Source organism: Penicillium cinerascens (genome assembly GCF_028974065.1).
Source record: "Penicillium cinerascens strain IBT 15544 chromosome Unknown contig_24_segment0_segment0, whole genome shotgun sequence".
NCBI lineage: Eukaryota > Fungi > Ascomycota > Eurotiomycetes > Eurotiales > Aspergillaceae > Penicillium > Penicillium cinerascens.
In genome coordinates, this window is record NW_026695290.1 from 2,745,172 (window position 1) to 2,772,201 (window position 27,030).

The 27,030-nt window shown below is 52.8% G+C and overlaps 4 protein-coding genes across 4 annotated transcripts; 3 read left to right on the top strand and 1 right to left on the bottom strand.

Annotated features, from left to right (window-relative positions):
- Window positions 1-214: 214 nt before the first annotated feature.
- On the top strand, window positions 215-18,779 carry nrps1 (uncharacterized protein; the record flags this gene model as incomplete). The annotated part of the gene is made up of 8 exons (XM_058451199.1): window positions 215-709; window positions 764-1,180; window positions 1,235-1,537; window positions 1,606-13,210; window positions 13,272-13,651; window positions 13,703-14,363; window positions 14,417-16,032; window positions 16,086-18,779. The coding sequence occupies 8 exons, from the start codon at window positions 215-217 to the stop codon at window positions 18,777-18,779; spliced, it is 18,171 nt and encodes a 6,056-aa protein (XP_058310661.1).
- Window positions 18,780-19,879: 1,100 nt separating this feature from the next.
- N7498_004138 (uncharacterized protein) lies at window positions 19,880-20,954 on the top strand (the record flags this gene model as incomplete). The annotated part of the gene is made up of 3 exons (XM_058451200.1): window positions 19,880-20,174; window positions 20,373-20,530; window positions 20,598-20,954. 3 exons carry the CDS (start codon window positions 19,880-19,882, stop codon window positions 20,952-20,954), a joined length of 810 nt encoding a protein of 269 aa, XP_058310662.1.
- Window positions 20,955-20,994: 40 nt separating this feature from the next.
- N7498_004139 (arylsulfatase) lies at window positions 20,995-23,553 on the bottom strand (the record flags this gene model as incomplete). The annotated part of the gene is made up of 6 exons (XM_058451201.1): window positions 20,995-21,019; window positions 21,064-21,167; window positions 21,224-22,466; window positions 22,531-22,878; window positions 22,951-23,126; window positions 23,476-23,553. The coding sequence occupies 6 exons, from the start codon at window positions 23,551-23,553 to the stop codon at window positions 20,995-20,997; spliced, it is 1,974 nt and encodes a 657-aa protein (XP_058310663.1).
- A 296-nt stretch (window positions 23,554-23,849) lies between these two features.
- On the top strand, window positions 23,850-26,486 carry N7498_004140 (sugar porter family MFS transporter; the record flags this gene model as incomplete). Its single annotated transcript, XM_058451202.1, has 14 exons — window positions 23,850-24,164; window positions 24,226-24,476; window positions 24,532-24,666; window positions 24,742-24,809; window positions 24,880-25,052; window positions 25,117-25,201; window positions 25,305-25,572; window positions 25,644-25,668; window positions 25,750-25,814; window positions 25,900-26,035; window positions 26,102-26,116; window positions 26,182-26,202; window positions 26,261-26,316; window positions 26,387-26,486. 14 exons carry the CDS (start codon window positions 23,850-23,852, stop codon window positions 26,484-26,486), a joined length of 1,713 nt encoding a protein of 570 aa, XP_058310664.1.
- Window positions 26,487-27,030: the final 544 nt, after the last annotated feature.

Genomic DNA, 27,030 nt, shown 5'->3' on the forward strand with positions numbered 1-27,030 from the left:
GGTCCGATGGCGTAACGCATTTTGACCTGGGTGGGAAAAATAAAACCTCTTTAAAATAACTGAGACCATCCAACTGCGCGGGACACTGTGCGAGACCTTCACTTGGATTTTACTTCTTAATTTCTTACATCCCTAATACTCGAAGGCTCTCAGCACGCCCATCTTCATTCGACTTCACGCAGCGTACCGAACACCCCGTCCAATCTTACACAACATGGCCCAATCCTCCCACTGTTACCTTCCTCGCTTCGCCACTGCGGTCGACGGGCACAAACGCCCGGTTTCGATGAAGACGAGACCGACTCCTTCTCAACATGCGCAGTTATTAACCGCATGGCACGAAGGGAGACTCGAATCTGCCCTGCGGGCCACCTGGGCCTTGGTCCTGCACTATTATGTCCGTTCCGAGGATATCTGCTTCGGCTACCAACACATCGACGGCGACTCCATTTCCTCTCGACAGCCTGTACAGCGTTCGAGCGTCGCCAACTTGTCCATCGTCCGACTAGCGGTCGACGAGAACGACTCCATCAAGGCAATTGTAGATAAAGTGTACCGCGATGGAGAACCACAGCACGGTGAAAGGGTGGAGCACACCGAGGGATACTTGCCCTTCAACACCATCTTGATGCTGCGCACATACCGCAAGGCGAACGACCCGCCTTCTTCCTCCTCTCAACCAATCCTCGCATCCGCACTCCCAGACCAGGTACGCAGATAAAATACAAAATTTGGTTTCCGTGCGCAGCTAAAGAAATCACAGTGCCAAGTTCGTCTTCATGTCAAGGTGTTGCGCCGGGACATCAATGTCTTCCTCGAATGGCGAAACGGCGACATGTCTGGGGAGCAGATGAAGAGTGTTGCCCACATCTTTGAGCAAATGCTTGCCAAAGTGCTTTCTCCAGAGAACACCGCTATTAGCCAGCTTAATTTGTTTTCGGAGAATGACTGGCAACGCATCTGCAAGTGGAATAACCACGTCCCTCAGCTTTACGATCGCTGCATCCACGACGCTATCCGCGATAACGCCCTGAATGGCCCCGATAGGGAGGCCGTATGCGCCTGGGATGGTAACTTGACGTATCGTGAGCTGGATGAGTCGGCTGCGAAGCTTGCATGCCATCTGCGTATGCAGGGTGTGGGCCCCGAAGTGCGAGTGGCATTGTGCTTCGATAAGTCGGTAAGTCTCTCTGCTATATCCGTATTTAGTTGACAGAATGACTGAGAAGCGCAGAAATGGAACATTGTCGCAATGCTTGGTGTGATGAAGGCTGGGGGAGCTTTCGTCCCATTGGATCCAACACACCCAACTTCGCGTTTGCAACGTTTAATCGAGTCGGTCAAGGCGCAGGTCGTGTTATGTTCGCAGACTCGCGCAGAGGCCCTCCGGCCCATTGTAAAGACATTAATTCCTCTCTGCGCCGATACTCTGGAACGACTGTCGGACCCCGCCGAGGGTGTCGACCTTGTATCGGGTGTCACTAGCCAGAATGCGGCATATGTTCTGTTCACCTCCGGCTCCACGGGTGAGCCCAAGGTATGTTCCCATCGTGCAACCGGGTAGACTTTTGGGATTTAGGGCTGAGTTTTTTCTTCTTCTTGCAGGGCACCCTTTTGGAACACCGCGCATTCCTGTCGAGCTCGATGGTTCATGGACCTGGGCTGACTGTTTTCCGGGACTCTCGATGTCTGCAGTTTGCAGCTCACACGTTCGATGCAAGTTTGGCAGAGTCACTGACACCTTTGATTCACGGTGCCTGCGTCTGCATTCCAAGCGAGGAGGCCCGCTTAAATGACATTGTTCGCGCGATTAACGACATGCGGGTGACCCAAGCATGCTTTACCCCGTCATTCATCGGCTTTATTGACATCGACAGCGTGCCAGGGCTCAAGAGTCTCGTCCTGGCTGGAGAGGCAATGTCGCAGTCACAACTGGAAACCTGGTCCAGAATCCAACTGGTCAATGGCTACGGGCCTACCGAGGCCAGTGTTGCGTCTGTGCTTAACTCCAATGTCACACCGAACACCGACTGCAAGGACATCGGTCTGCCAATCGGTGTCAGAGCATGGCTGGTGAATCCTGAAAACCACGACGAGCTTGTCCCCGTCGGCTGCCCTGGAGAACTTCTACTGGAAGGCCCGTCTCTCGCTCGATGCTACGTCAACAATCCCCAGAAGACTAATGAATCCTTCATCTACGATCCTGCCTGGACCAAGTTAGATCCGGGAGAGGCCACATCTCGGAGATTCTACAAGACAGGGGATTTGGTGAGATACAACTCCGACAAGGGTTCGCTCAACTACGTCGGTCGCAAAGATACACAGGTGAAGGTTCACGGTCAGCGAATCGAGTTGGGCGAAATCGAGAATCAGTTGAGCACCGACTCTCACGTTACGCACTGTTCCGTCTTCTTCCCCAAGACCGGATTTTCCAAGGGCCGTTTGGCCGCTGTCATTTCTTCCACTGGTCTTCTGGCTGAGCAGTCCGAGTCTGAGCTGGAGCCCCTCCGGTTACTTTCCACCTTAGAGAAAGCGAAGATCGTCCCTGGAATTCGCGAGCGTCTGTCGGCCCGATTACCGACTTACATGGTTCCCGCGGTTTGGCTGTGTGTTGAAGCCCTGCCCCTACTCCCGTCCGGGAAACTGGATCGAAAGGGTATTGCTGGTTGGGTTGGTGGTATAGAACATGACCCAGACATTACAACTGCCAACACCGTATCTGTCTCAAAAGAACAGATGTCGCAGCCCGCAAACGAAAAGGAGGACGCTCTGGCTGCGGTTTACAGCCGTGTTCTGAATATTCCTCAGAGCCATGTCAGCTTGAATGAGAGCTTCCTTAGTCTGGGTGGTGACTCTATCGCTGCCATGACTTGTATCGGACTGTGCAAAAAGCGTGGTCTTGGTCTTTCTGTGCAGGAGCTTCTGCGGAGCAAGTCTATTCGGGAGCTTGCCACGCGTGCGAAGGCAATCGATCACGGCACTAGTTACCAGGAAGCAGTCGATGAGCCGTTCGAGCTTTCGCCCATTCAGATTCTTCACTTCGGTGTGCGGAAGGAGGGTCAAGGCCACTTCAACCAGGGTATTCTTACTCGCTTGAGCAAGCCTCTTGACGAGCAGACACTTCGCAAGGCAATTGAAACCCTTGTCTCGCGGCACTCGATGCTCCGTGCTCGCTTCGATGACACTGGGGTTGCGACAGCGTCCGCTCAGCGCGTCTCTCACGATGTGAAGGGCTCATACCGATGGAGGAGTCACAGCGTGTCCAATATGAGGAATATCAAGCCTCACGTGGCGAATAGCCAGTCCTCCATCAACTGCTTTACTGGGCCCCTGTTGGCTGTGGACTACTTCCGCGTCAAGGGGAAAGAGCAGGCTCATGTTTTGTCCATGACGGCCCATCACCTTGTCGTCGATATTGTCTCTTGGAGAATTATCCTTGAAGACCTGGAGGATGTGCTTTTGAATCCTCAGAAATCAGTTAGCGAGGATAGCTCCCTTCCTTTCCAGACTTGGTGCCGTCTACAAGCTGAGCATAGCAAGTCTTTGATCGAAGAGGGCAAAGCTTCAACTGACACATTGCCTGCCACGGACTACAGCTACTGGGGCCTGAAGAGTACTTCGACCACCTATGGTGATGTTGACTGTGCCTCTTTTGAGATTGATACTGCGCATAGCAATGCAATCCTGCTGGAATGCCACAAGGCCTTGAATACAGAGCCAATCGATTTGTTCCTCGCAGCAATGCTTCACTCGTTCGGTTGCTCGTTCACCGACCGCCCACTACCTGTGGTCTATAACGAAGGCCACGGACGGGAAGTATGGGACCCTTCCATCGACATCTCACACACAGTCGGCTGGTTCACCATCCTGCACCCGATCTTCGTTTCCGCCTTCAAGGCCGAGAGCCCAATAGCCACTATGGTGCAAGTCAAGGACTTGCGTCGCCGCGTTTCTGACAACGGCCGTGCTGATTTCGCCAGCCGTGTCCTTCCTGGGTCGGACAAGCAAAGCGGCACTCACCCACACCCATTCGAGATCTCCTTCAACTATGTCGGCCAGCACCGTGATCTGCAGAGACAAGATGGTCTCTTTCAACTGGTCGATCAAATGGCCGGAGAAGCAGGCCAGGGTGGTGGCGACGCCGACTTTGGTCAAGACACTCCTCGGTTTGGTCTGTTTGAGATCTCGGCAATGGTTGTGCATGGAAAGATTCGGTTCACATTCTCTTTCAACAAGTTTATGCAGCACCAAGATCGCATCCATACTTGGGTTTCAAACTGCCAGAAGCAGCTTATTTCCATGTCTGACCAGCTCATGACCATGTCGCCTCGCTTGACGCTGAGCTCCTTCCCCATGTTGTCTTTAACCTACGATAGCCTTGAGAAGCTACTCAGTCAAAAGCTGCCGGCTATTGGGATTAACTCGCCGGATATGATCGAGGATATTTATCCTTGCTCACGCATGCAGCAGGGTATTTTGCTTGGTCGTACTCGGGACAGCTCTTACTATGCTGTTCACGATACATTTGAGGTTTGCGCAACTGGATCGACCGAGCCAAACCTGGACCGACTCGTGAATGCGTGGAAACAGGTGGTTTCGCACCACGCTATGTTCCGAACCATTTTTGCGGAGAACCTGACTCCCCGGGATCCCTTCTGCCAGGTTGTGCTAAAGGAATATGATGCCACGCCCGTGCTTCTCCAATCCGCCAGTGAGAGTTATGTTCTGGCTACATTCGACGCGCAGGAACCCAAGGACTACAGTGAGATGCGCCCTGCCTACCGCTTCAGCATCTGTCAGACATTGAACGGAAGACTGTTCTGCCGAATCGAGCTGAGCCACGCTGCGATGGATGGTAACTCGATTTCCATTATCCTTCGCGATCTGCAACTAGCCTATGTCGGGAGGTTAGAAGAAAGCCCCCGGTCTTTGTTCAAGGACTACATCCAGTACCTCAAAGATGCCCCGCAAGAGGCTAGCATTAACTACTGGCGATCCTATCTTTCGGACGCTAAGCCATGCCTCTTCCCCGTCCTCACCGATGGCGAAAAGTCTCAGCAGAAGACCTTGCGCTCCATTCCCGTCAAGTTCACCCATCTGGCCCAGCTTCAAAGTGTTGTCGAAAAGAAGGGCATCACTTTGTCAAATGTCTTCAACGCCGCCTGGGGCCTCACTTTGCGCCTCTACTGTGGCTCGGAAGATGTTAGCTTCAGCTACATGGCGTCCCTGCGCGACGTTGCCGCCGACGGCGTGCAGCGGGTTGTTGGTCCAGTCATCAACTTGATGGTCTGCCGCATGAAGATCTCAGGCGATTCTTTACTCAGCGATGTTTTGACCCAGATCCAGAATGATTACATGGAGAGCCTTCCCTACCGCCACACCTCGCTCATTGACATCCAACATGCTTTGAGGCTGTCTGACGCCAATTTGTTCAACTCAGGTGTCTCTTACCGCCGTCTTCCAAGCGCCAAGGACGCGGTGAGCAGTGACATTGAGTGTGTGGAGGTTGGCTCCATTCATGATCCCGCTGAATTCCCTGTCTACATCAATATTGAGGCCCAAGACACGAAGGCCAATATTGATTTGAACTATTGGACCACCAACTTGTCGGATGCTCAAGCTGCCAATGTTGCCAATACCTATGTTCAGTGCCTGGAGAACATTCTAACCCATGCCGACACCGAGATCCGCCAGATCGATACTCTCAGTGAGCAGAATAAGACTGATATTCTCTCTTGGAACGACACCATCCCTCACGGTGTCCAGAAGTGTGCCCATCAGGTCGTTCAGGATATGGTCAAGAAGTCTCCCGATGCCTTGGCTGTAACTGCTTGGGATGGAAACCTAACATATTCCAAGCTGGATCTGTACTCCACGCGCCTCGCCAGCTACCTCGTCACATTTGGTGTTGGTCCTGGTACCATGATCCCGACCTGCTTCGAGAAGTCCGTGTGGAATACAGTTTCCATGTTGGCCATCATGAAGGCTGGTGGTGGCTGCATTCCCGTCGACAGCCCCCAGACAATGAGTCTCATCGAGAAGTGGGTGGTCGACAATGCCGTTCAAGTTGCGCTGGCGTCCCCCGAAAAGGCACAGGTTCTTGAGGAGACAATCCCCTATGTTATCCCTATCAGCGAGTCTCTCCTGGAGTATCTCAATGATGAGAGTCTCATCTCTACTGCCTCTCCGTCCGATCCAGCCTATGTTGCGTTCACTGCTGGAACCTCGGGACATGCTCGTGGTGTTGTTTTGGAGCATACCGCGATCGTGACTCGTGCCGAGGCTTTCGCGAATTCCATGAAGCTCTCCGATACCTCGAGAACTTTGCAGACTGCTGCCAATACTTCCGATCTGATTCTCCTGGAGACTTTCGGCACTTTCATGCGCGGTGGTTGTGTCTGCATTCCGGCCGATGTCGAACCTGTCAATCTGTTTGCGTCTATCAGTGTTCTCCATGCTAATGTTGCTTGCATTACTCCGATTGCAGCTACATTCATGTCCCCGAAGGATGTTCCAGGGCTGCACACTGTTGCGCTTCACGGAGAGGCTTCCCCGCAGGGTGTTATGAGAACCTGGGAGTCCGATAACCTCAAGCTTCACGTTATTTATGGTACTGCTGAATCCTCTTCTGCTGCTTTGCATTTCGCGGTCACCCAGGAGAGCCAAGAAGCTATCATCGGATCGGGTGCCTCATGTGTCTCATGGCTGGTTGATCCCACGAATGCCAACTCTCTTGTACCCGTTGGTGCGGTTGGTGAGTTGGTCCTTGAAGGCCCCCTTCTTGCTGGTGGTTATCTCGACGACGAGGAGAGTGGCCAGAACTTCCTGAATAACCCCACTTGGTCCTTGGAACTCACCGACAATATGGACGCGACTGGGCCCCGACGATTCTTCAAGACGGGTGACCTTGCCCGCTACAACTCCGATGGATCCCTCGTCTGGCTCGGTCAGAAGAACTCCCACGAAGCTTTCGTTCCATGCGCCGACCGCCTGCTTATCCAGAACTCTATTGATTCCTACTTTGGATCGAAGCGCAAGTCTGTTGTGGATATTATTTCCCTCAACGGGAACTCGCCATCCATCGTCACATTCATCGGCGCTGGGGATGGAATAACATCAACTTTTGTCGACCGAGTCATTCAGACCTCCGCTAAGGACATGAAGTCCACAATTGCTGCGCTGCACACGCACCTCAGCACCAAGCTTCTTGCTAGCAAGGTCCCGAGTACATACATCCCCATCTCCGCAGTCCCTCTAACCCCTCCTGGAAAGATTGACTACCAGGGCCTCAAATCTGAAATCGCCAGCCTGTCCAGCAGTATCGTCCAATCTTTCAACATCAAGCACTGGACTGCAGACAATTCTGGAACTCGCAGTTCCCGTGGATCCTCTTTGACCGGTACCACCCTGGAATTCTGGAAGAACTATCTCGAGGATATTGAACCTTGCAGTTTCCCCTCTATCTCCCTCCATGCCAATGGCAAGGGACGTTCGACCCGCACACTCAACAAGCAGACTGATAAGCTTCATGCATTCAGCAAGATGTCCGGTGTTTCTGTCGAAACCCTTTTCCAAGTTGCATGGGGTCTCGTGCTGCGATGCTACACCAGCAACAATGACGTCTGCTTTGGATTCTCCATGGGAGAAGACGACATTTCAGATCTTTCCATTTTCCGTATCTTGCTGAACAATGACCGTCCGCTTGATGAAGCTCTTCAGAAATCCAAGTCTCAATTTGACAAGAGCAGAGAAAACTTCGCTGAGCTTGCCGTTGTCAAGTGTCAACTGGGCCTCCAGGATACCGAGGTTTTCAACACACTTTTGACTTATCGCACCGCCTCTCATCTTCCTCAAGGAGATGTGCGCGATCCCACCTCAACCCATGTTTACAAGGTTGCCGTTGAGGCAGCAGTGTCCAGTTCTGTTGCTGAAATCCACTTCAGCTACTCCTCGGATACTCTCTCTTCCACCCAAATCACACATGTCATTGATGCATTCGATCACATATTGAATGACATTATGTCTTCCAGTCCTCGTCACCGTACAATTGGGGACCTTGATATCTTCCCTCAACGCTCCTGCCGCCAAATTCGTGACTGGAACGCCGGCCTTCCTCCTCGAGTTGAGAAGTGTGCGGATGAACTCATCCAGCAGCAAGCGCTGCTTCATCCTCGCGCCGAAGCTATCTGCTCTTGGGACAAGAACTTCACCTATGGCCAGCTTGAGATAGTCTCCAGCCGCCTTGCCAGATTCCTGACCAGCATGGGTGTGAAGCCCGAGGTCTTCGTTGTCCTCTCCTTCGAGAAGTCCTCTTGGGCCGTGGTTTCCCAACTGGCAGTTCTCAAGGCTGGCGGAGCCTTTGTCTCCATTGATCCTTCCCACCCCGACTCGCGACTCCAGATGCTAATAAATGAGATTGGTGCTGACTTGGTTCTCTGCTCATCTTCCCTTCAACCGAAGATGTCTAATCTCTGCAAGAAGGCATTTGCTGTCTGCCAAAGCTCCATCTCTCAGCTTCCTGACTCTCCTCTGGCCATGCCTGGTACCCGCCCCACTGCTGCAAATGCTGCATATGCTATCTTCACATCCGGTACCACTGGCAAGCCAAAGGCCACTGTTGTTGAACACACTGCTCTCAGCACAACCGCGATGGCAATGAATAATGCTCTGCATATGAACGCTGGAACTCGTGCCCTTCAATTCTCGAACTACACTTTCGATGTCAGTGTTCTGGAGATTATGATGACTCTGATGACTGGTGGTTGTGTGTGTATTCCCAGCGAAGAGGAGCGTATGAACAACTTGGGCGGTGCTATTCGTCGCATGGAGGCAAACTACATGTCTTCACCTCCCGCTATCGTCAACACTCTCGAGCCTAAGTCTGTCCCAACCCTGAAAACTATCATCACTGGCGGTGAGAAGATGCCCGCAAGCCACATTGACCGCTGGCATGATCGTTTCGTTATCAATGCCTATGGTCCTTCCGAAGCGACCGTTGTCGCTACTGTTGGTGTCAAGGTTGACTGGGACGGTAACCGCGTGAACGATGACCCAACCTGCATCGGTACATCGCCAAACTGCAGAGTCTGGATCGTCGACCCAAATAACTACAACCGTCTTCTCCCTGTCGGTGCTGTTGGCGAGTTGCTTCTCGAGGGTAGCAACATTGCTCGTGGATATCTTGCCAATCCCGAGAAGACTAAGGCTGCCTTTGTTGATGATCCTGTATGGAGCCACCACACCGGACTCCACGGCCTCTTCAAGCGCAAGGACCGCATGTACCGCACTGGTGATCTAGTCCGGTACAATAGCGACGGCACTCTTGCTTTTATCTCCCGCAAGGATACCCAGATCAAGTTCAACGGTCAGCGCATTGAGCTTGAGGAAATTGAGCACCAGTGCGTTCGCGCTCTTCCCGACGGCTCTCAGGTTGCTGTTGATGTTGTTGTTCCTCAAGAGCGAACGGTCGCTAAGGGGCTGGCGGCATTCTTTACAGTCTACGACCAGGACTCGTTCCAAGGTGGCAGCACGGATGACTTTGCTCCCACCGTTCCTGGTGCTGACCCTCTCCTGCTTCCTATCTCTGTGTCAAACATGGATGCGATCCAAAAGCTGAAGAGCTCGCTGCCTGATTTACTCCCACAGAGCATGATGCCGCGCCTCTTCTTCCCGCTGCGCAATTTGCCATTTACTTCTTCGGCCAAGATCGATCGTCGACGCCTTCGCTCAATGGTCGAGACTTTGTCCAAGGAAACTTTGAAGTCTTACATTACCTTCAACGCTGTCAACAAGAAGGAAGAGGCTTCTTCGGGTGGCGTCGATGCCAAGCTCCGTACTCTGTGGGAGAAGACGCTTGATTTGGAAGACGGTTCAGTGACGAATGACGACAGCTTCTTTGCTCTTGGTGGTGACTCCTTCTCTGCGATGAACCTTGTTGGAGCTGCTCAAGCTCAGGGCATTGCACTTAATGTCGCAATCATTTTCAAGACCCCCGTGTTGGCTGATATGGCCAAGACCTGCTCGGAATCCACGGAGGCGCCCGCTCCCAAGCGGGTCTCCCTCAAGCCTTTCTCAATTCTCCCCAATGGTGTAGACTTTGAGGGTTTGTTGGATGAAGTTACTGACAATTGTGGTGTGTCCAACGACATGGTCTCCGATGTTTACCCGTGCAGCGCCGTGCAAGAGGGTCTCTTGACTATGTCTGTCAAGCATCACGGAGCTTACGTTGCTCAGCCCGTTTTTCGCCTCGCTGACGGCACCGATGTTGACCAATTCAAGGCGGCGTGGCAACAGACTGTGTCGGATCTCGACATCCTCCGTACTCGCATTGTGCACACCGAAGCCATGAACTTCGCCCAGGTCGTCCTCAAGGAGTCTCCCATCCACTGGGTGCATGCCGAGTCCTTCGAGAAGTTGCCCGGTGACTCAATCGAGCTGCCCAAGCATAACGGTGCTCCATTAACAGGCTACGCAATTGTCCAACCTCATGGATCGCGCACTAGTTACTTCGTATGGTCCGTCCACCATGCCCTTTATGATGGATGGAGTATTCCTCTGGTTTACCGAAAGCTCGAGGAAAACTACAGTGCTGCGCAGAACAAGCAGCCTGCCACCCCCTATGGCCTCTTCATCGAATATCTCAACAAGAAGGACATGAACGAGTCCGATAGCTTCTGGAAGAACTACTTCGCGAGCTTCTCCAACATTCCCTTCCCACAGAACAAGAATGCCGTTGCTGATGCCATGCGTGCTGGAAACACTCAATACCATAGCATGGGTATTTCACGCCCTGCTGATAGCGTCGAATTTACTTTGCCTGTTCTTCTCCGTGCTGCGTGGGCCATCGTTGTCGCTACCCACACGGGATCCGGCGATGTTTGCTTCGGAGAGACCTTGTCTGGTCGCAATATCGATCTGCCAGGAGTCGGTGATATCGCTGGTCCTGTCCTGTCTACTGTGCCAACCCGCATCATTGTCGATAATGAGACATCTATCATTCAGTATCTCGATAAGATCCACCAGTCGACCACTGACATGATTCCCCATCTTCATACTGGTCTGCAGCGCATCCGCCAGCTGAACACCGACACGGCGGCTGGTTGCAACTTCCAGAATCTTTTGGTCATCCAGCCTACCGAGGGTGAGCTTAACAATAAGATCTGGATTGACGAGAAACAAGCTACCAGCGAAGACTTCTTCACTCATCCCCTTGTGCTCGAGTGTGGTATCTCCAAGACCCACATTCATTTCACTGTTCACCACGATGAGCTTGTCATCAATGGCTGGCAGTCGAAGCACCTTGCGGAGCAATTCAGCCATGTCCTCAAGCAGCTTATGTCTGTTCCCAAGACAAGCACTGGCAAGATTGTTGACCTGGAAGTTGTGAGTCCCGAGGATAAGATGGAGATCGCCCGCTGGAACGGTCGTGATCCGCTCGTTGTGGAACGCACTGTGCACGACTTTATTCTGGAGAAGTCCATCGAGACACCTAACGCTCCCGCCGTCTGCGCTTGGGATGGAGAACTGAACTACAGAGAGTTTTGGGAACTTGCCTCCTCCTTCGCCAACTACCTAGTTTCCCGTGGTGTTGGCCCCGAAGTATTTGTTCCAGTCTGCCTTGACAAGTCGGCTTGGGCGATGGTCACCCTCATCAGTATTCTAATTGCTGGCGGCGGCTACGTTCCTCTTGATCCCCACCACCCTGTCTCTCGACATGAAGAAATTCTCGCGGATGTTGGTGCCAACATGATTCTTTGCACGCCAAACTATACCAACCGCTACACTCGTGTCGTCAAGACCGTCATTCCCATCAGCAAAGATACCCTCAAGGCTTATGGTTCCCTCAATGTCTCCACTAAACACCGCAATGAGGCGACTCCCGCCAATATGGCCTATGCTTTGTTTACTTCTGGCAGCACTGGTCGAGCCAAGGGTATCATTGTTGAGCACCGCAACTGTGTCAGCAGTATCATGGCCTTTGCTCCATGGGTTCAGATGGGTGCTTCCTCTCGTGTTTTCCAATTTGCATCCTTGACCTTTGATGCAGCTATCATGGAGACTCTTGCCATCTTGATGCTTGGTGGCTGTATCTGTGTTCCCAGCGAAGATGACCGCCTCAATGATGTTGCTGGTGCCATCCGACGTCTGAATGTAAACTGGACTTTCCTCACGCCCTCCATCGCCAGCATCATTGAGCCCTCGTCGGTTCCATCGCTGGAGATCCTCGTCTGTGGTGGCGAGAAGATGTCTCGAGACGTCATCACCAAGTGGGCCAATGCCGTGAAGCTCATGAATGGATATGGGCCCACTGAGACTTGTGTCTTCGCCGTTATCGATACTGCTGTGGCTGCTAGCCGTGACCCTGCCCGTATTGGCTACGGTATCCCAAGTACCCTCACCTGGATTTTGGATCCCGACAACCATGATCGTCTGGTTCCACTTGGCGCTGTTGGTGAACTTGCCCTTGAAGGAGTTGCCTTAGCCCGAGAGTACCTTAAGAACCCCGAGAAGAATGCCGAGTGCTTCATCACCAACCCCGCCTGGATCAAGGATTTCAAGAAGTCATCTACCCTGCCTTCTCCACGTCGAATTTACAAGACTGGTGATCTTTGTTACTACAACCCCGATGGCTCGATCGAGTACATCAGCCGCAAGGATCACCAAGTCAAGCTGCACGGCCAGCGTATGGAACTTGGTGAAATTGAGCACCGACTCTACGAGGACCCACTTGTCCGCCACGCAGTTGTCATTCTGCCTAAGACAGGGCCCTTGAAGCAGCGTCTTGTTACTGTCATGTCATTGAACAAGATTGCGCAAGACAACAAGTTGATCTCAGACAAGGCTTGCGAGCTTGTTGATGAAGAGGACCTGTCTAGTCAAGGCCTGGCTGGCCTCGTCGAGGTCCAGAAGAACCTTGAAACCCAGCTTCCCATTTACATGGTCCCCCAAACCTGGGCTCTCATTAAGAAGCTTCCCATGCTTGTCTCCGGAAAGCTTGATCGGAAAAAGATCACGGCATGGATCGAGAACATCGACGACGCATCCTACGAGCGCATTATGGAAGATTACGACCGCATGAAGCGCGGTGACATCGAGAAGCCGCAGGAGAAAGAACAAGATGGCTCCCTCAAGATTATCCGTGAGATCTTCTCACAAGTCCTGAACATCTCACAGCAGAAGGTCAACATCGAACGTTCATTCGTCAGCTTGGGTGAGTTTCCAATAGACCTAGTCCCGATGCCAAATTCTAGTCCACTAACAAAATCATGCAGGCGGAGACAGTATCACCGGCATGGCAGTGATCTCTAGGGCACGTAAACAGGGCCTGGTTCTCACTCTCAATGATATCTTGCAGAGCCGTTCTGTCAAAGAATTGGCACAGACTGCCACTGCCAAGGCACCCGTCACTGCTCAACGTGAGGAAAAATCTGGAGAGGGCTTTGCTCTTTCCCCTGTGCAGAGACTCTACATCCAGTCGTCGGCCTCTTTCAAAGGTGTTGCTCGCTTCAACCAGAGTATTACTGTGCGGATCTCCCGGAGAGTCGAGGGTGAAGTCCTTCGACGTGCGATCAAGGCTGTTACCAGCCAGCACCCTATGTTCAGGGCTCGATTCAGCACTGTCAATGGAATTTGGCAGCAAAGGGCTGCTGCTGTATGTTCTCGCTCCACCCAAGAGAAAGATTTTACTGACAACATGTCGCAGGAGGTTGACGAGTCCTATCGCTTCCGAGTCCACTCGGTCAGCGATACCCGCGCAACAGTCCCCAAGGTTGCCGAAAGCCAGTCTTGCCTGGATCCGGTGAATGGACCTATATTCGCAGCTGATCTCTTCAATCTGCGCAGCGGTGGCCAGGTCTTGTTCCTGGTCGCTCACCACCTGTGTGTGGACATGGTGTCTTGGCGTATCATTCTCCAGGACCTTGAGGAGCTCGTCGTATCTGGCTCCCTGTCCGACGACAAGGCCCTCTCCTTCCAGAGCTGGTGTGCTATGCAACAGGAGAGAGCCAAGACCCATGACTCCGCCCTCACTCTCCCCTTCACTCCGGAGCGGGCCAATCTGCAGTACTGGGGAATGCATGAATCACCCAATGTGTACGGCGATATCAAGATGGAGTCGTTCTCTTTGAGTGAAGATGCTACCAAGTTCGTTCTTGATGGGTGCCATGATGTTTTCGGTACCGATACCGTTGATATCTTGCTTGCGTCTGTCATCCACTCTTTCCGCCAGGTTTTCAATGACCGGAAGGTACCGACAATCTACAATGAAGGACATGGTCGCGAGCCTTGGGATGCTAGTATTGACCTCTCGAGGACCGTTGGCTGGTTCACCACCATGGCTCCTCTGCTTGTTGAGGGCGAAGACGGTAGGTGTCTTGATTTTCCAATTTACTGGTGATCAGCGGCTAACATATAGCAGTTGGAATCATGGACACTATCAAGCGTGTCAAGGATACTCGTCGCAAGATCGCCGACAATGGACGGCCTTACTTCGCCAAGAGCATGCTTCAGACCGACCACCAAGATTTCCAGGTTCCTTTGGAAATTCTGTTCAACTATCTCGGTCGACTTCAGCAACTGGAGCGGGCTGACTCGCTCTTCCGCCATCAAGGCAATGTATTCGACAGCTCAGACTTCGCTGTCGCTGGCGACATGGGTCCTCAGACTATTCGCTTCGCCCTGTTCGAGGTTTCCGCCATCGTGGTCAAGGAGCGCCTGAACGTTGCATTCACGTACAACCGCAAGATGCAGCGTGAGGGCCAGATCCGCCGCTGGATCCTTCAGTGCAAGGGTGTATTGGAGCGGGATATGTCGGTGCTGAGGAAGGCCAGTCCGGAGCCTACCCTCAGCGACTATCCTCTGCTGCCCCTCAACTATCACGGCCTCCAAATTCTCACCAACAGCACATTCCGTAAACTTGGAATTCACAGCAAGACCGAGGTCGAAGATATTTACCCTTGCTCCCCTATGCAAGAGGGTCTTCTGCTCAGCCAGCTGCGTGACCCCAGCGCCTACATGTTCCACACTATCTTCGAGATAAAGGATGCCCGCAGCGGCAAGGTTGACCCCGAGAAGCTCTCCCGATCATGGCAGATGCTTGTTGATCGCCACCAAGTCCTCCGAACTGTTTTTATTGACAGCAACTACAGCGGAGGTTCTTTCGATCAACTCATCCTCGCCAAGCTTACGGACAAAGTCCTTCGGGTTGAATGCTCTGACTCCCAGGTTGAAGAGAAGCTGGCTGCAATTTCTCTCCGAGACCTCAACGCCATGCGTCCCGCCAAGCTCTCTCACCAGCTCACTGTCTGCCGGACAACAAGCGGCCGTGTTCTGGTGAAGCTTGAAATCAATCATGCTATCATCGATGGCGGTGGTGTTGATGTCCTCTTGCGCGACCTGACAATGGCCTACGATCGCCGTCTATCTGAGGGCGATGGCCCCAAGTTCAGTCAATATATCAAGTATATCCGAGCTCAAAGCCAGGGCGAGGCTTTGGAGCATTGGAAGGAGTACCTCGGTGGTGTTAGCCCTTGTCACCTCGCCCCCACTTCTGGGTCCCAAGCCAAGCGTGAGTTGAAGGGCATCCTGATGAACTTCCAGCGCTACCCCGAGCTGCTCGGCTTCTGTGAGCGGGCCTCGGTCACTTTAGCCAACCTCACTCTGTCTGCTTGGGCTATTGTTCTCAGACAATTCACTGGATCCGATGATGTGTGCTTTGGTTACCTGTCTGCTGGTCGCGATGCGCCTGTCAACGGTATCCAGGACATGGTCGGCATCTTCATCAACATGCTTTGCTGTCGTGTTCAGTTCTCTGGACAGCAGACTCTAGCCGATGTCTCCAAGCGTGTCAACAATGACTACATCCGCAGCATTCCCCACCAGAGCTGCTCTTTGGCAAGCATCCAGCACGACCTGTGCATGCAGGGCCAGCCTCTATTTAACACGACCCTGTCCATTCAGAATCACACTGTTGCTGGTGGTACCAAGGACAAGGGTTTATCCTTCGATCTGCAACATGCTCATGATCCTAGCGAGGTAAGTATTTCCGGAAACCTTGTGGTTATTCAGACCACTAACAAAGCTTCTAGTACGCTGTCACTGTCAATGTTGACATTTCTCGCGGAAATGAAGGAATCATGCTGCGATACTGGAATGATGTGGTTTCCGATGAGCACGCACAATGCCTGGTGGACACCATCGCGAAGGTGTTCACCGGCTTCATCGAGTCTCCCACTGCCACACTTTCCGCATCCAAGTTCGGTGAAAAGATTGAGGAGCAAGGATCTGATTGGGATAACCCACAGGCCACGTTCAACGAAAAAATGAAGCCTGCGTCGGAGGGTTTGGATGGCCCTGCTATTCAGAAGATGATTGACAACCGCGTGAACGAGATTATTGGACAGATGTTGAGGGATGGGAAGTTGATGGTACCGCAGGTGTCTCGCCTGCAGACTGGTTTGTCCGACTATGGTCATACTGATGATGGGGTGGATTCACCTTACCCATCGGACGTGATTCAAGGAGCGGATGATTCGGGTGTTTGTTCGGCGACTTCCCGCTCCAGCGAGGAGGGGATGTCGGCTGATGTGGAGAGGAAACTTTGGAGTCTTTGGAGTACTGCTCTCGGTCTTTCACCCAATGTGGTGAGACACCAGGACAGCTTCTTCAAGCTGGGCGGTGACAGTATCACCGCAATGAAGATGGTTAGTGCGGCCCGCGAGGAGGGCCTGGTTCTTACCGTTGCAGATGTCTTCAACAACCCTGTGTTTGAAGACATGCTTGCAACTGTGCGCGCTGCCAATGTGACGCAGCAGATGCTCAACGTTGATCTGCAGCCTGCGCACAAGGAGGTTGATTCCTTCACTGGCAGAAAGCTTACAACCCTTGCCCCGACGCCATCCTCTGAGAGCATCTCTGTCCTCAGACCCAGCCCGGCTGTCGACGATGCTTCGGTTCAAAATGGTATCTGCCCCAAGATCGGTGTTTTCAAGGGTGGCATCGCCGATGTCCTTCCTGTCACTGACTTCCAAGCCATGTCCTTGACTGCGACTCTGTTCAAGTCCCGATGGATGTTGAACTATTTCTTCTTGGAAGGCAATGGGCCTGTCGATCTTCGACGTCTCCGAGAGAGCTGTTTGAAGGTCGTTGATGCCTTTGATATTTTGAGGACTGTCTTTGTCTGCTTCCACGACCAATTCTTCCAGGTCGTCCTGCGCAAAATTCGTCCCAGCATCTTCGTCTACGAGACTGATCGTGCTCTGGATGAGTTTACCATGACACTGCAGCAGCGTGACCGCGAGTATGGGCCTCGCGAGGGTGAACAATATGTTCAGTTCTATGTTGTCAAGAAGAAGGGTAGCGACCAGCACCGGATCATGATCCGCCTGTCTCACACTCAGTACGACGGAGTGTGTTTGTCCAAAATCATGACCGCTCTCAAGCTTGGTTACGAGGGCAGCCCTCTGCCTCCGGTGACCCCTTATGCTAGCTACCTTCGCCAGCTTCCGGGAACAATTACTCCAGATCACTACAACCACTGGTCGAAGCTCCTTAAGGGCTCGCGCATGACACAGGTCGTTCGTCGCAAGGGTACTACCATGTTCCAGAACGTCGGTGCCTTCACCGAAATTCGCAAGACAATTGAGGTCCCTCCCACGGCCCTGGGCAACGTTACCGTCGCAACGGTGATGCAGGCTGCTTGGGCTCTCACTCTCGCCAAGCTGTCTGCCCAGTCGGATGTTGTCTTCGGTCTGACGATCAGCGGCCGCAATGCGACAGTTCCTGGCATTGAGACCACTGTCGGCCCCTGTGTCAATGTGGTTCCCGTCCGTGTCAAGTTCGACGAGAAGTGGACAGGCCTGGATCTCTTCCGGTTCCTCCAGGACCAGCAAGTCTCCAACATGCCCTTCGAGTCTCTCGGCTTCCGTGAAATCATCAAGAAGTGCACAGACTGGCCGGCCTGGACCTACTTCACCACGTCGGTTTTCCACCAGAACGTCGACTACGAAGGATCCCTGGAGCTCGACAGCACCACGTACCGCATGGGTGGCGCCGGCGTCAACGATAATCTCGCAGACCTGACTATGGTCTCACGCCCCACCGACGAGCGCAACCTCAGCGTGACTCTCGGTTACTCTGAGAAGGGACCTGTTCACCCAGCCTTTGCGGCCAAGGTTCTCGACATGGTCTGTGAGATGACGCAGTCCCTCGTCGCAAACCCATCCACTGCTCTGCCGTCCCCAACCATGCTGTGCTCTCTGCCATCCCAGACCATCGACGACCTACCCCGTTCTTCAGACGAGCATTTCCTCAGCGCCCACCTCAAGTCGCGCTCTATTGCCGAGCTCCTTGTCCACTCGGATATTCTTTCCCGCTCATGGCACCAGGTCCTACCTACCCGCGCATCTACCAACACTGGTGGCCTTGATGCCGGAGACAAGCCCTCTCATCCCCAAGCAGCTTTCCAGCTGGACTCGTCCTTCTTCGACCTTGGTGGTGACATCTTCAACATGGCCCAGCTCACCTGGCTCCTCGAACAAGAAGGCCTCAAGGTCCGCCTCGAAGACCTTCTGGAGCACCCCTCATTCCTGGGTCAGATGGCCGTCCTTGCCCTGCACAACTCCAAGCACCCGGACGAATACCCAGCCGAGTACACCACTGGCGCCGTATCATCTGATGTGGCTGATAGCAGCCCGGTCGAGAAGAAAAAGACATGGGAGAAGGCGATGACTCTCGCAAGGAAGTTGACTCGCCGCAACAACATGGTATCCAGCCGAGCCTGAGACTCCACCAAGGACCATGCGCGCAAAAAAAACCAAAAAAAAAGAAAAGAAGTTGTTGGTGTTTGCAAAAAGCAAACATTCGATTGTTGTTCTTTCCTTACTTGCCATGTGTTTCTAGTTTATAACGCTGCGACTGCAGCTCTCTCTCTCTCTCTCTCTTTTTTTCTTTAGTGTTTATTGTTTTGGGCTCTCTATAGATGCATCATGCGTTGGCCTTCGTCCTTTATTTCCTTACTTGTCTTGGTTTCACTTTCGTTCTCTCTCTCTTTACGTTCATCTCTACCTTCGCTTCTCTCTTACTTCTACCTTGGTTGTCTCTCTCTTTGTCATCTCCTAATATAATGGAAACTCGTCGCTATCCGAAAAGTTCTCGCGTAGATATCTCTAGTATTTTACCTCCGAGTAGCCTGAAAATCTAGGAGAACCGTAAGGGAAAGTGGTGTTCTCCGGAATGTTTGGGTACTAACAGGCCCACCCTGGTTGGGAATGGAATCCGAAGAAATAGAGGGAAGCAGGAACAGTAGACAACCGAATAAAGAACTCCTTACGGGAGTGAAACGGATAAAATACTGAATCATCTGCATTCATAAAACTGATGATGAGAAAGGAATCACAGCAAGGACCTCTCGCAAGAGCGATGAAGGATCAGTAGTCTAAGTATAGCACACGGCCCGAAACACCTCTAAGGACTCGGCGAGGTGGAAAGTCAACATGACAAAAAGTCTTCTTGAAGTTCACAAGCTTTTGGTATTAACCCATAGTATGTTCATAAGATTCAATCATATGTTCAGAATTCCACCGCTCTTCGTGGACAATCTCAGGTGTGATGCAAACAAAGGGTATCTATCTAGTATCCCAAGCCAACAGCAAATGTAAACTATGTACAATCTTCGTAACGTATTTCCCCTTTCATTTTATATTCTTTGTTCTTCCAACGTTCCTGCTCCCTCGATCGCAAGTGTATCTCCTCACAAACCAGTCACTCAACCGTCTCTTAGTGCGCTGCGGCCTGCTTGGCCGTGTCGTGGTGTCGTGGCCTCATTCCTACCCGCTTCCTCTGCTCGTTTTTCGCCGCCCCTTGGCTTCCCTCGATCCCAACAATGAAGCGTCCTCGGTCCCGACGGAATAGAAATCAGGGAAGCGACCGTGGCGAAGACGGTATCACTACCACCACCACCACTAGCAACTTGGACGAGCAGAGTGACGCTACCTATGAAACGGATTTGACAGAGCAGGACGATTACTTAAGCTCACGAAAACGTCTCCGGTCGGATGAGAACTGCTCTGCTTTGGAGCCAGGGCTCTCTAACGACTTGGGAGAATTCTACGATGATCCACTAGATAATGATGGAGTTGATCTCTCCGAGATCCCCGAGGATTTCGACAAGGCTCCTGGTACGCTTGAACGACGAGATCGGATTGAGGGCCGGTGGAAACGGTTAGTTATAGCCGAAATTCACCTTGTTTCTGTCTACTAATATATGCTTAGGTACTGTACCAGCCAACGGATAAACAAGCCCAATGAGCCAAAATGGCGGGAGCCTGAAGAGGCGCTACGCTAGGCGTCGAACAATGACATATATCGGTTCCTAGGCTGGTGTCTTAAACTCGAGCGCGGCAAGGAAGGTCGATGGTTAAAACGCACCCACAAAGCTAGCTCGTTGAATATGGACTGGAAAAACCTCCGCGGCTACTACCAAAAGCTTACCAAGATCAAAATCAACGATGCGGATGGCTTAGATGTACGGAGGGTCAGTAACATGAACCTAAATTCTTTCTAAATATGGTTGATCATCTTGCCTAACCACTGATTTATAGGGTATGAAGTACTTGGTCCAAGAGCATGGGTTAGACACACAACCGGGAAAGAAGACGCTGGTTTATATCGAGGATATCGGCCCATTTAATGAAACCATTTTGTCGACTCAGGAGAAGAAGTTCCACCTAGGATTCCAACGCATCCAGGTGTGCCTGTTTAACTCCCTCGCTCTATTCACCGTGCACCGGAGGAATGCCTTGTTAAGTCTGCAATTGAAGGACCTGCAGATCTCCCTTCAGAAGGATCCTCGTGGAGGGCCTCCCATTCCTATGATTGAACTTACTGCCGAGGGAACCAAAAAGTTCCTCGGGTTGACCAAATTGTACGGCCGCCGCAATTTCTTTGCCTCCCTTTGACTAGAACAAATTCGGAGTACTTGACAGTCTATATTTCTAGCTATGCAACTACGCCAACAACTGAGCTGAATGTATGTCTATTAAGATAGCAGAGACAACTCTGACTTACGCTTGCGCGATACCATCAGGGAAACGCTGGGGGTTACGGAAGAACTTTCCAGGTTCCTCAAGACCGCCAGGTCTCCAGTATTCGTACTCGATCCAAGCGTTCTCCTAAAGGCAGTGTTAGTCAAACACCTACAATCCTGTTTGCTCAACGGTCTGCTTACCTCCATCTGGTCCTCAGTAGCCTCGAGATAGGCGCCGAGCTCCGGGTGCAGCGGGATGATGCCGACCTCTTCGACATACTTATCCCAGTGCACCAGCAGCTCCTCGAGAATTTTGGGATATGACTCGGCTAGGTCGTGGATCTCGCCGGCGTCCTTGCTCAGGTCGTACAGCTGCCACTTATGCGGGCCCTTGGGCGCGGGGATGAAGACCGCTTTCCATTGTGCTCGGCGAATGGCTGCTCGTCCGCAGAACTCCCAGCCGTACACAAAGTCTGGAGGGTGCGTAGATGGTGCGTCGCCGCGGAGCCACGAACTCATGCTCTTGCCGCGCATAGGCGCGACCTGGCGGCCTTGGTATGTCGGCGCGGGGTGCTTCACTCCTGCCATGTCGAGCAGTGTCGGCGCGATGTCCATGACGGTGGCAAACTCGTGCCTGATGGCACCGTCTGTGCTGCTAGTGCACCCGGGTCCTTTAAGGATACAGGGCACCCTTATGCCGCCTTCGGTGGTGAACATCTTGTACAGCCTCGACGGCGCGGTCGATGCCTGCGCCCAGCGTGGGCCGTACCACACAAAGGAGTCGGCCGCACCGATGTTCTCGAGAGAATTGTTATAGTACTTGCGGATATGCCCCATCATCGAGTCCCTGACTAGTGGGTACGCCTCGTACGCGGCACCCTCGGCGCCATTGTCCGACAGGAACATGATAAAGGTGCTGTCCAGCTCGCCAATGCACTTGAGATGGTCCAGGACGCGTCCGACGTTGACGTCAATGGCCTCCACCATGCCGGCGAAGGCCTCCATGGCGCGGCTCGACATCTTGCGCTCAAAGTCGCTGAACTCCTCCCACGCTTCGGAGCGTCCGTCGTCTACCACCGGGTGTGGCTCCGTGTCCTTGTCGATGAGCCCCAACTCCACCAGCTTAGCCAGCCGCTTCTGCCGGAGCACCTCGGGACCCTTGTCGTAGACGCCACGGTAATGGTCGATGTACTCCTTGGGGGCCTGCAAGGGCCAGTGGGGCGCAGAGAAGGGGAGGTAGGCAAAGAAGGGCTGGTCTCGGTCTTCTTGTCCTTCCTTTTTGTTGCCCTCTTTCCACTCGGATAGGTATTCGATCAGCTTGTCGCCGTAGGTGTTGGACGAGTAAAAGTCTTTTGGCAGCTCGTCAAGCGGGATGTACTCGCCATCCTCGCTGTGAAGGCAGATCAGGCTGGTGTCGAGAATTTGGGGTGTGCCATTCTTGATTCTGCCACCCTTCGTCAGCAACTGCTCGCACAGAAAAACAATCAATGGCGGTAGGAGAAACTCACTCTCCCTCAGGCCGATAGTTATAGTGATTGGCACTGCCCGGAAGCATCGCGAAGGACCGGTCAAAGCCCCGAGAGTGCGGCGAGCGCTCGGGCTTGAGGCCGAGATGGCACTTCCCGGCCATCATAGTGCGGTACCCGCCGTCCCGTAGGCACTCGGCGAGAGTGACAACGTGCTCGTTGAGGTAACCTTCGTACCCCGGCATGCCCCGTTGCGGCTTCGTGTCGTAAGGCTTCCCACTCTCGGTAAGGGGCTCCCCGTCGAAACGCAACCAGCCGGTGTAGTTGGTGAACTCGATCAAGTTTCCCAGGCCCGCGATATGGTGGTCGGTGCCAGTCATGATCATAGCCCTGGTAGGTCTGTCATGTCAACCCAGCGTCAGCATTGTGCTTTCTTCTGAAATTGGGGTGATGGTAGCTCACGAGCATGCGGCCGCGGCGTGGAAGCCGGTGCATCGGACGCCTTGGCTGGCGAGCTTATCGATGTTAGGCGTCCTGATCTCGCTGCCGAAGCAGCCCACGTCTGAAAACCCCAAGTCATCTGCCACGATGATGAGGAAATTGGGGCGCTTGCCGGTAGGGGCCGCTATATTTGCTATCTATTCCCTTGTGGTGGGGGTGGGGTGGTAAAATCGATTTGATTGTAGAGCACTAGGATGCGAGAAGAAGGGCGAGTCTCGAAGAGTGGCACGTCCGAGCTGCAAGCAACGGAAATTGCTGTAGGCGATGTCCACTTCACACGCGATCTTTAACTCCGACAACCTGTCTGTTGGTCGTTATTACCAGTAGATAGCCTGCTCAGTGCTTAGCAAACTAACAAGTAACAAGCAGTGACTTATTATATATCAAGAGACGCCGGAGTGATGCCCGTACTTGGGAATCCTTTTCTACTTCTTGACCACTTACACTTCCCGCGATGTCCGCGAGTGGGCGAATTTACACGATTACCGCGACCTCCGCGATCTCCACGATCTCCTGTCCCTCGCAGCGCAACCAGCTCAATGGAATACAAGCCACCATTCCCATATTTGCACAGCAGATACAATGGCGAGAGAGGCATACCCGCAGTTAGGCATGGGATTAAATTGGATATTTACTCGGAAGGCCAATGTCAGCTACTTTACAAGCCATGATTGCCTCGCGTCCGCGATCCCCGCGACGAGCCCAGTCGCTGTATTGCTTCAAAGGAGAAACCTCGCCCCATTTCTCTTCTCCCTAAGATAATACTACCCTATATCATCAAGCTTGAAGCTACGTCCCGTTACGTCTTGTTCAAAATTCAAACGTCCACAACGCACTGCAACTCCGCCTAATCCGCCCCGATGGGTCCGACGGCAGAGTCCACGACCCAACAGGTCAATCCGATGACCACCTCGGAACGCCTCGGTTCAAAAACATACTCGATGAAGTATGTCTTCCGCAAGATGACGTGGCGGCTCTTCTGGGCTTGGATGGTGACGGCGCTTATCAATGTCATCTTCGGCTACGAGGTGACCAGCTTCGGCGGTGTGCAAAGCATTCCGGCATTTGCAAAGCAGTTTGGACAGAAGACTGCGTCGGGCAAGTATGAATTGTCGTCTGAGAGAGCCTCGTACACGGCTTCGCTAGCCTTTGTGGGTAAACTGGTTGGCAGTCTGGTAGGTTATCCTCGTCCTGTTCCACGGCCACAGCATCTAATACTAACGTTATCCGTGTCAGATGGCGCCCTTCGGCATCGAGCGCTTTGGACACCGCTGGACTATCTGGGCCCTCGTCGTCATCGTTTGGATAGGCGTTGTCATTGAGTCTACCTCTAAGGAGATTGCCCAGTTCATTATCGGCCGTATTGTTATTTACTTCAGGTGCTGCTACTCCCATGGTGTCCGGCCCCGGCATGATGCATCACATGGTACACAGCTGACGTTGTTGCTCCCAAAATCTAGCGTTGGCCTCGCCGAAGTCACTTCCACGTACGCTATCTGGCTCCCGCTGCGACACGACTTTTAAATAACCTCTTTCTTGCAGGAGCTACCAATCCGAGATCTCGCCTGCAGCCATGCGTGGTACCATCGTCGGATCACTTCAGCTATTTATCCAGATCGGTCAAATCTATGCTGCTGGTGTGAACCGCGCATACTCCACGTCCACACACCCAAGCGGGTATGTGCCCTAGCATGCCGTGGGCTCTCTCTCAGACCTCGGGGGCAGTGGCCCAGCACTGACACGTCTGTTTAGATGGATCATCCCCGTCGCAATCCAGGCGGGAGTCCCTTCTATCGTCTTCGTCTGTAACTTCTTCATTCGTAAGATTCCACAAGACCCTACCGCGTCTCTACCTCAGGATTTCAGTGCAAAACTCATCATATCTCCCAGCCGACTCCCCTCGATGGCTTATCAGCAAGGACCGGAAGGAAGATGCCGTCAAGGTGCTTGATATAGTGCGGCCTGCTGAGGACGTGCGGTCTGGTGTGAACCGCCTTGAGGTCGACGCTATCGAGGAGGCCGTTCGCAACGACCTTGAGAAGGCGCCTTGGATTGAACTGATTGTAAGTGGATGTACCTGGCAGATGTATGTCTCTTCGATCGTTCTCACAGAGTCGTGTCTTGCAGAGAGGGGTTAACCTACGCCGGACTCTAATTGGTAGTGGGCTCTTGGGCTTGCAGCAGTTCCTTGGACAAAACCTCGTCTCTGGATGTAAGTTCTAAGGGATTCTTTTCCCACCGACCAACGGTCAACTGGCCAATCATCGCCCAAGTGCGTAGGAACACAGTTGCCAAAGCTAACTTGGGCGATTCAGACTCGCCACGGTTTTATGCTACTGTCGGCCTCTCCAAGGAAGCCTTCAACTATAACATTGGGTCTGCCACCGTTGGCTGGGCCGGAAGTCTGCTGGGAATATTACTCAGCGACTTCCTCGGTCGTCGCGATGTCCTCATTTGGGGCGCCGTCATACAGTCTGCCTTCCTGTTCCTCATCACCGGCGTGGGACTCCAGAGCAACCCGACCACAACTGATGCGCGAGCTCTAGTGGCTGGCGTGATGCTCTACTTCTTCTTCTACTCTGGGTGAGTCTAGTCCTCGAGCGGCCGTCACATAAAGCTGCCTTGATATGCTGACAAGCCGACGTGACTCGTAGGACCTGGGGACCTCTACTCTTCACGGTATGTTAACACTACTGTTGTTATATTTACTATGCAAAAGAACCATCATCCCTGGACATAGCTCACAGACGAAACAAATAGGTCTGTTCGGAAGCGGGAAATCCAGCTTTGCGCGAGAAGACTCTGTCTCTGGGTGTCGCGCTCAAGTAAGTTCAACTTGAACTGTCTATTGTGCCCGGGAAGATGTGTCATCTGGTCTGTATCCTATACTTACTTTTCTGCGTTTTCTAGCGTTATCACCGCCTTTATTGTGAGCTTCTCCGTGCCATATATTCTCGACGCCATCGGATCCGCCATCGGAGCCGTCTTTGGAGGAATCGCATTCTTCTCCGCGATCCTCGTCTACTTTGTGCTGCCGGAGACAAAGGTAAGCAGTCCCTAAACTGACACTCACTACACCTACATCCAGAACGCAAGCTGACATGAATTACAGGATCGCTCTCTTGAGGTTGGCCTCTGCGTATTGTCCGATACTATGTTTGTAGTGGCTAACACGCTGCCTTACACCTGCAGGAACTGGACGAATTATTCAAGGTGAGTCAGGAGACAAGCGCCGCTATTGATTTTTACACGAAGCTGACGTGACTATAAGGCTCATGTTCCAGCGCGGAAGTTCAAGACCACCCGTACCTACGGGGCGGGAAGCCGGTATGTTACTCCCTCCAGCATCACTGCTCCGTTCGTAACCCGCATACTGAATATATGTGGTTCATCTCAGCGTCACGGATCTCGAAAACGCATCGTACAACGAAAAGCTCGATAGGCCCACGGTCGAACACGAGGAGCGCGTCGAGACGATCAACCTTCAAGATGTGTGACAGCGTAGAAGGTTTCGTGTGTCGAGTACCCGTCCTTCGAGTAATACAGTGTGGGGGACTGAATGGTTATCTTGCGCTTCCATCATCAGCTCCTTTTCGCTCGTTCTCGCGAGGAGAGTCTGTGTATGCTAGTGTGTTTCAAAGAAGTATACGTATACCGATCACTTTCTATATGTGTATCTTTAATGCGATTGGGAATACTTACCCTACGATCGTCGAAGTCTAGACTCACGTAGAGTCGTCGTACGCACTTGTAGTGTACCTCTTCGCAGTACATGCGCGCCACACGGCCCCAAAATCACCGCGTAGGTGGGCTGAGCTTCTGACACTACTGCATAGTAGGCTAGGTATGGAGTATGCGTACTCTCGCTAGGTCTAGTCGAGATATCCACGGCGTGGCCCTGCTAGCAAGCCTAGCAAGGCGCTGATAAGTAATTGGTCGCTTAAGCGGGGAAGGAGTTGGAAATAGCGTTCTTGTTCAAGGTTCAAGTTGGGGGTGGGCCACCGGCCCCGCGTCCCATTTAAACAGCGCAGGTCCCCAGTG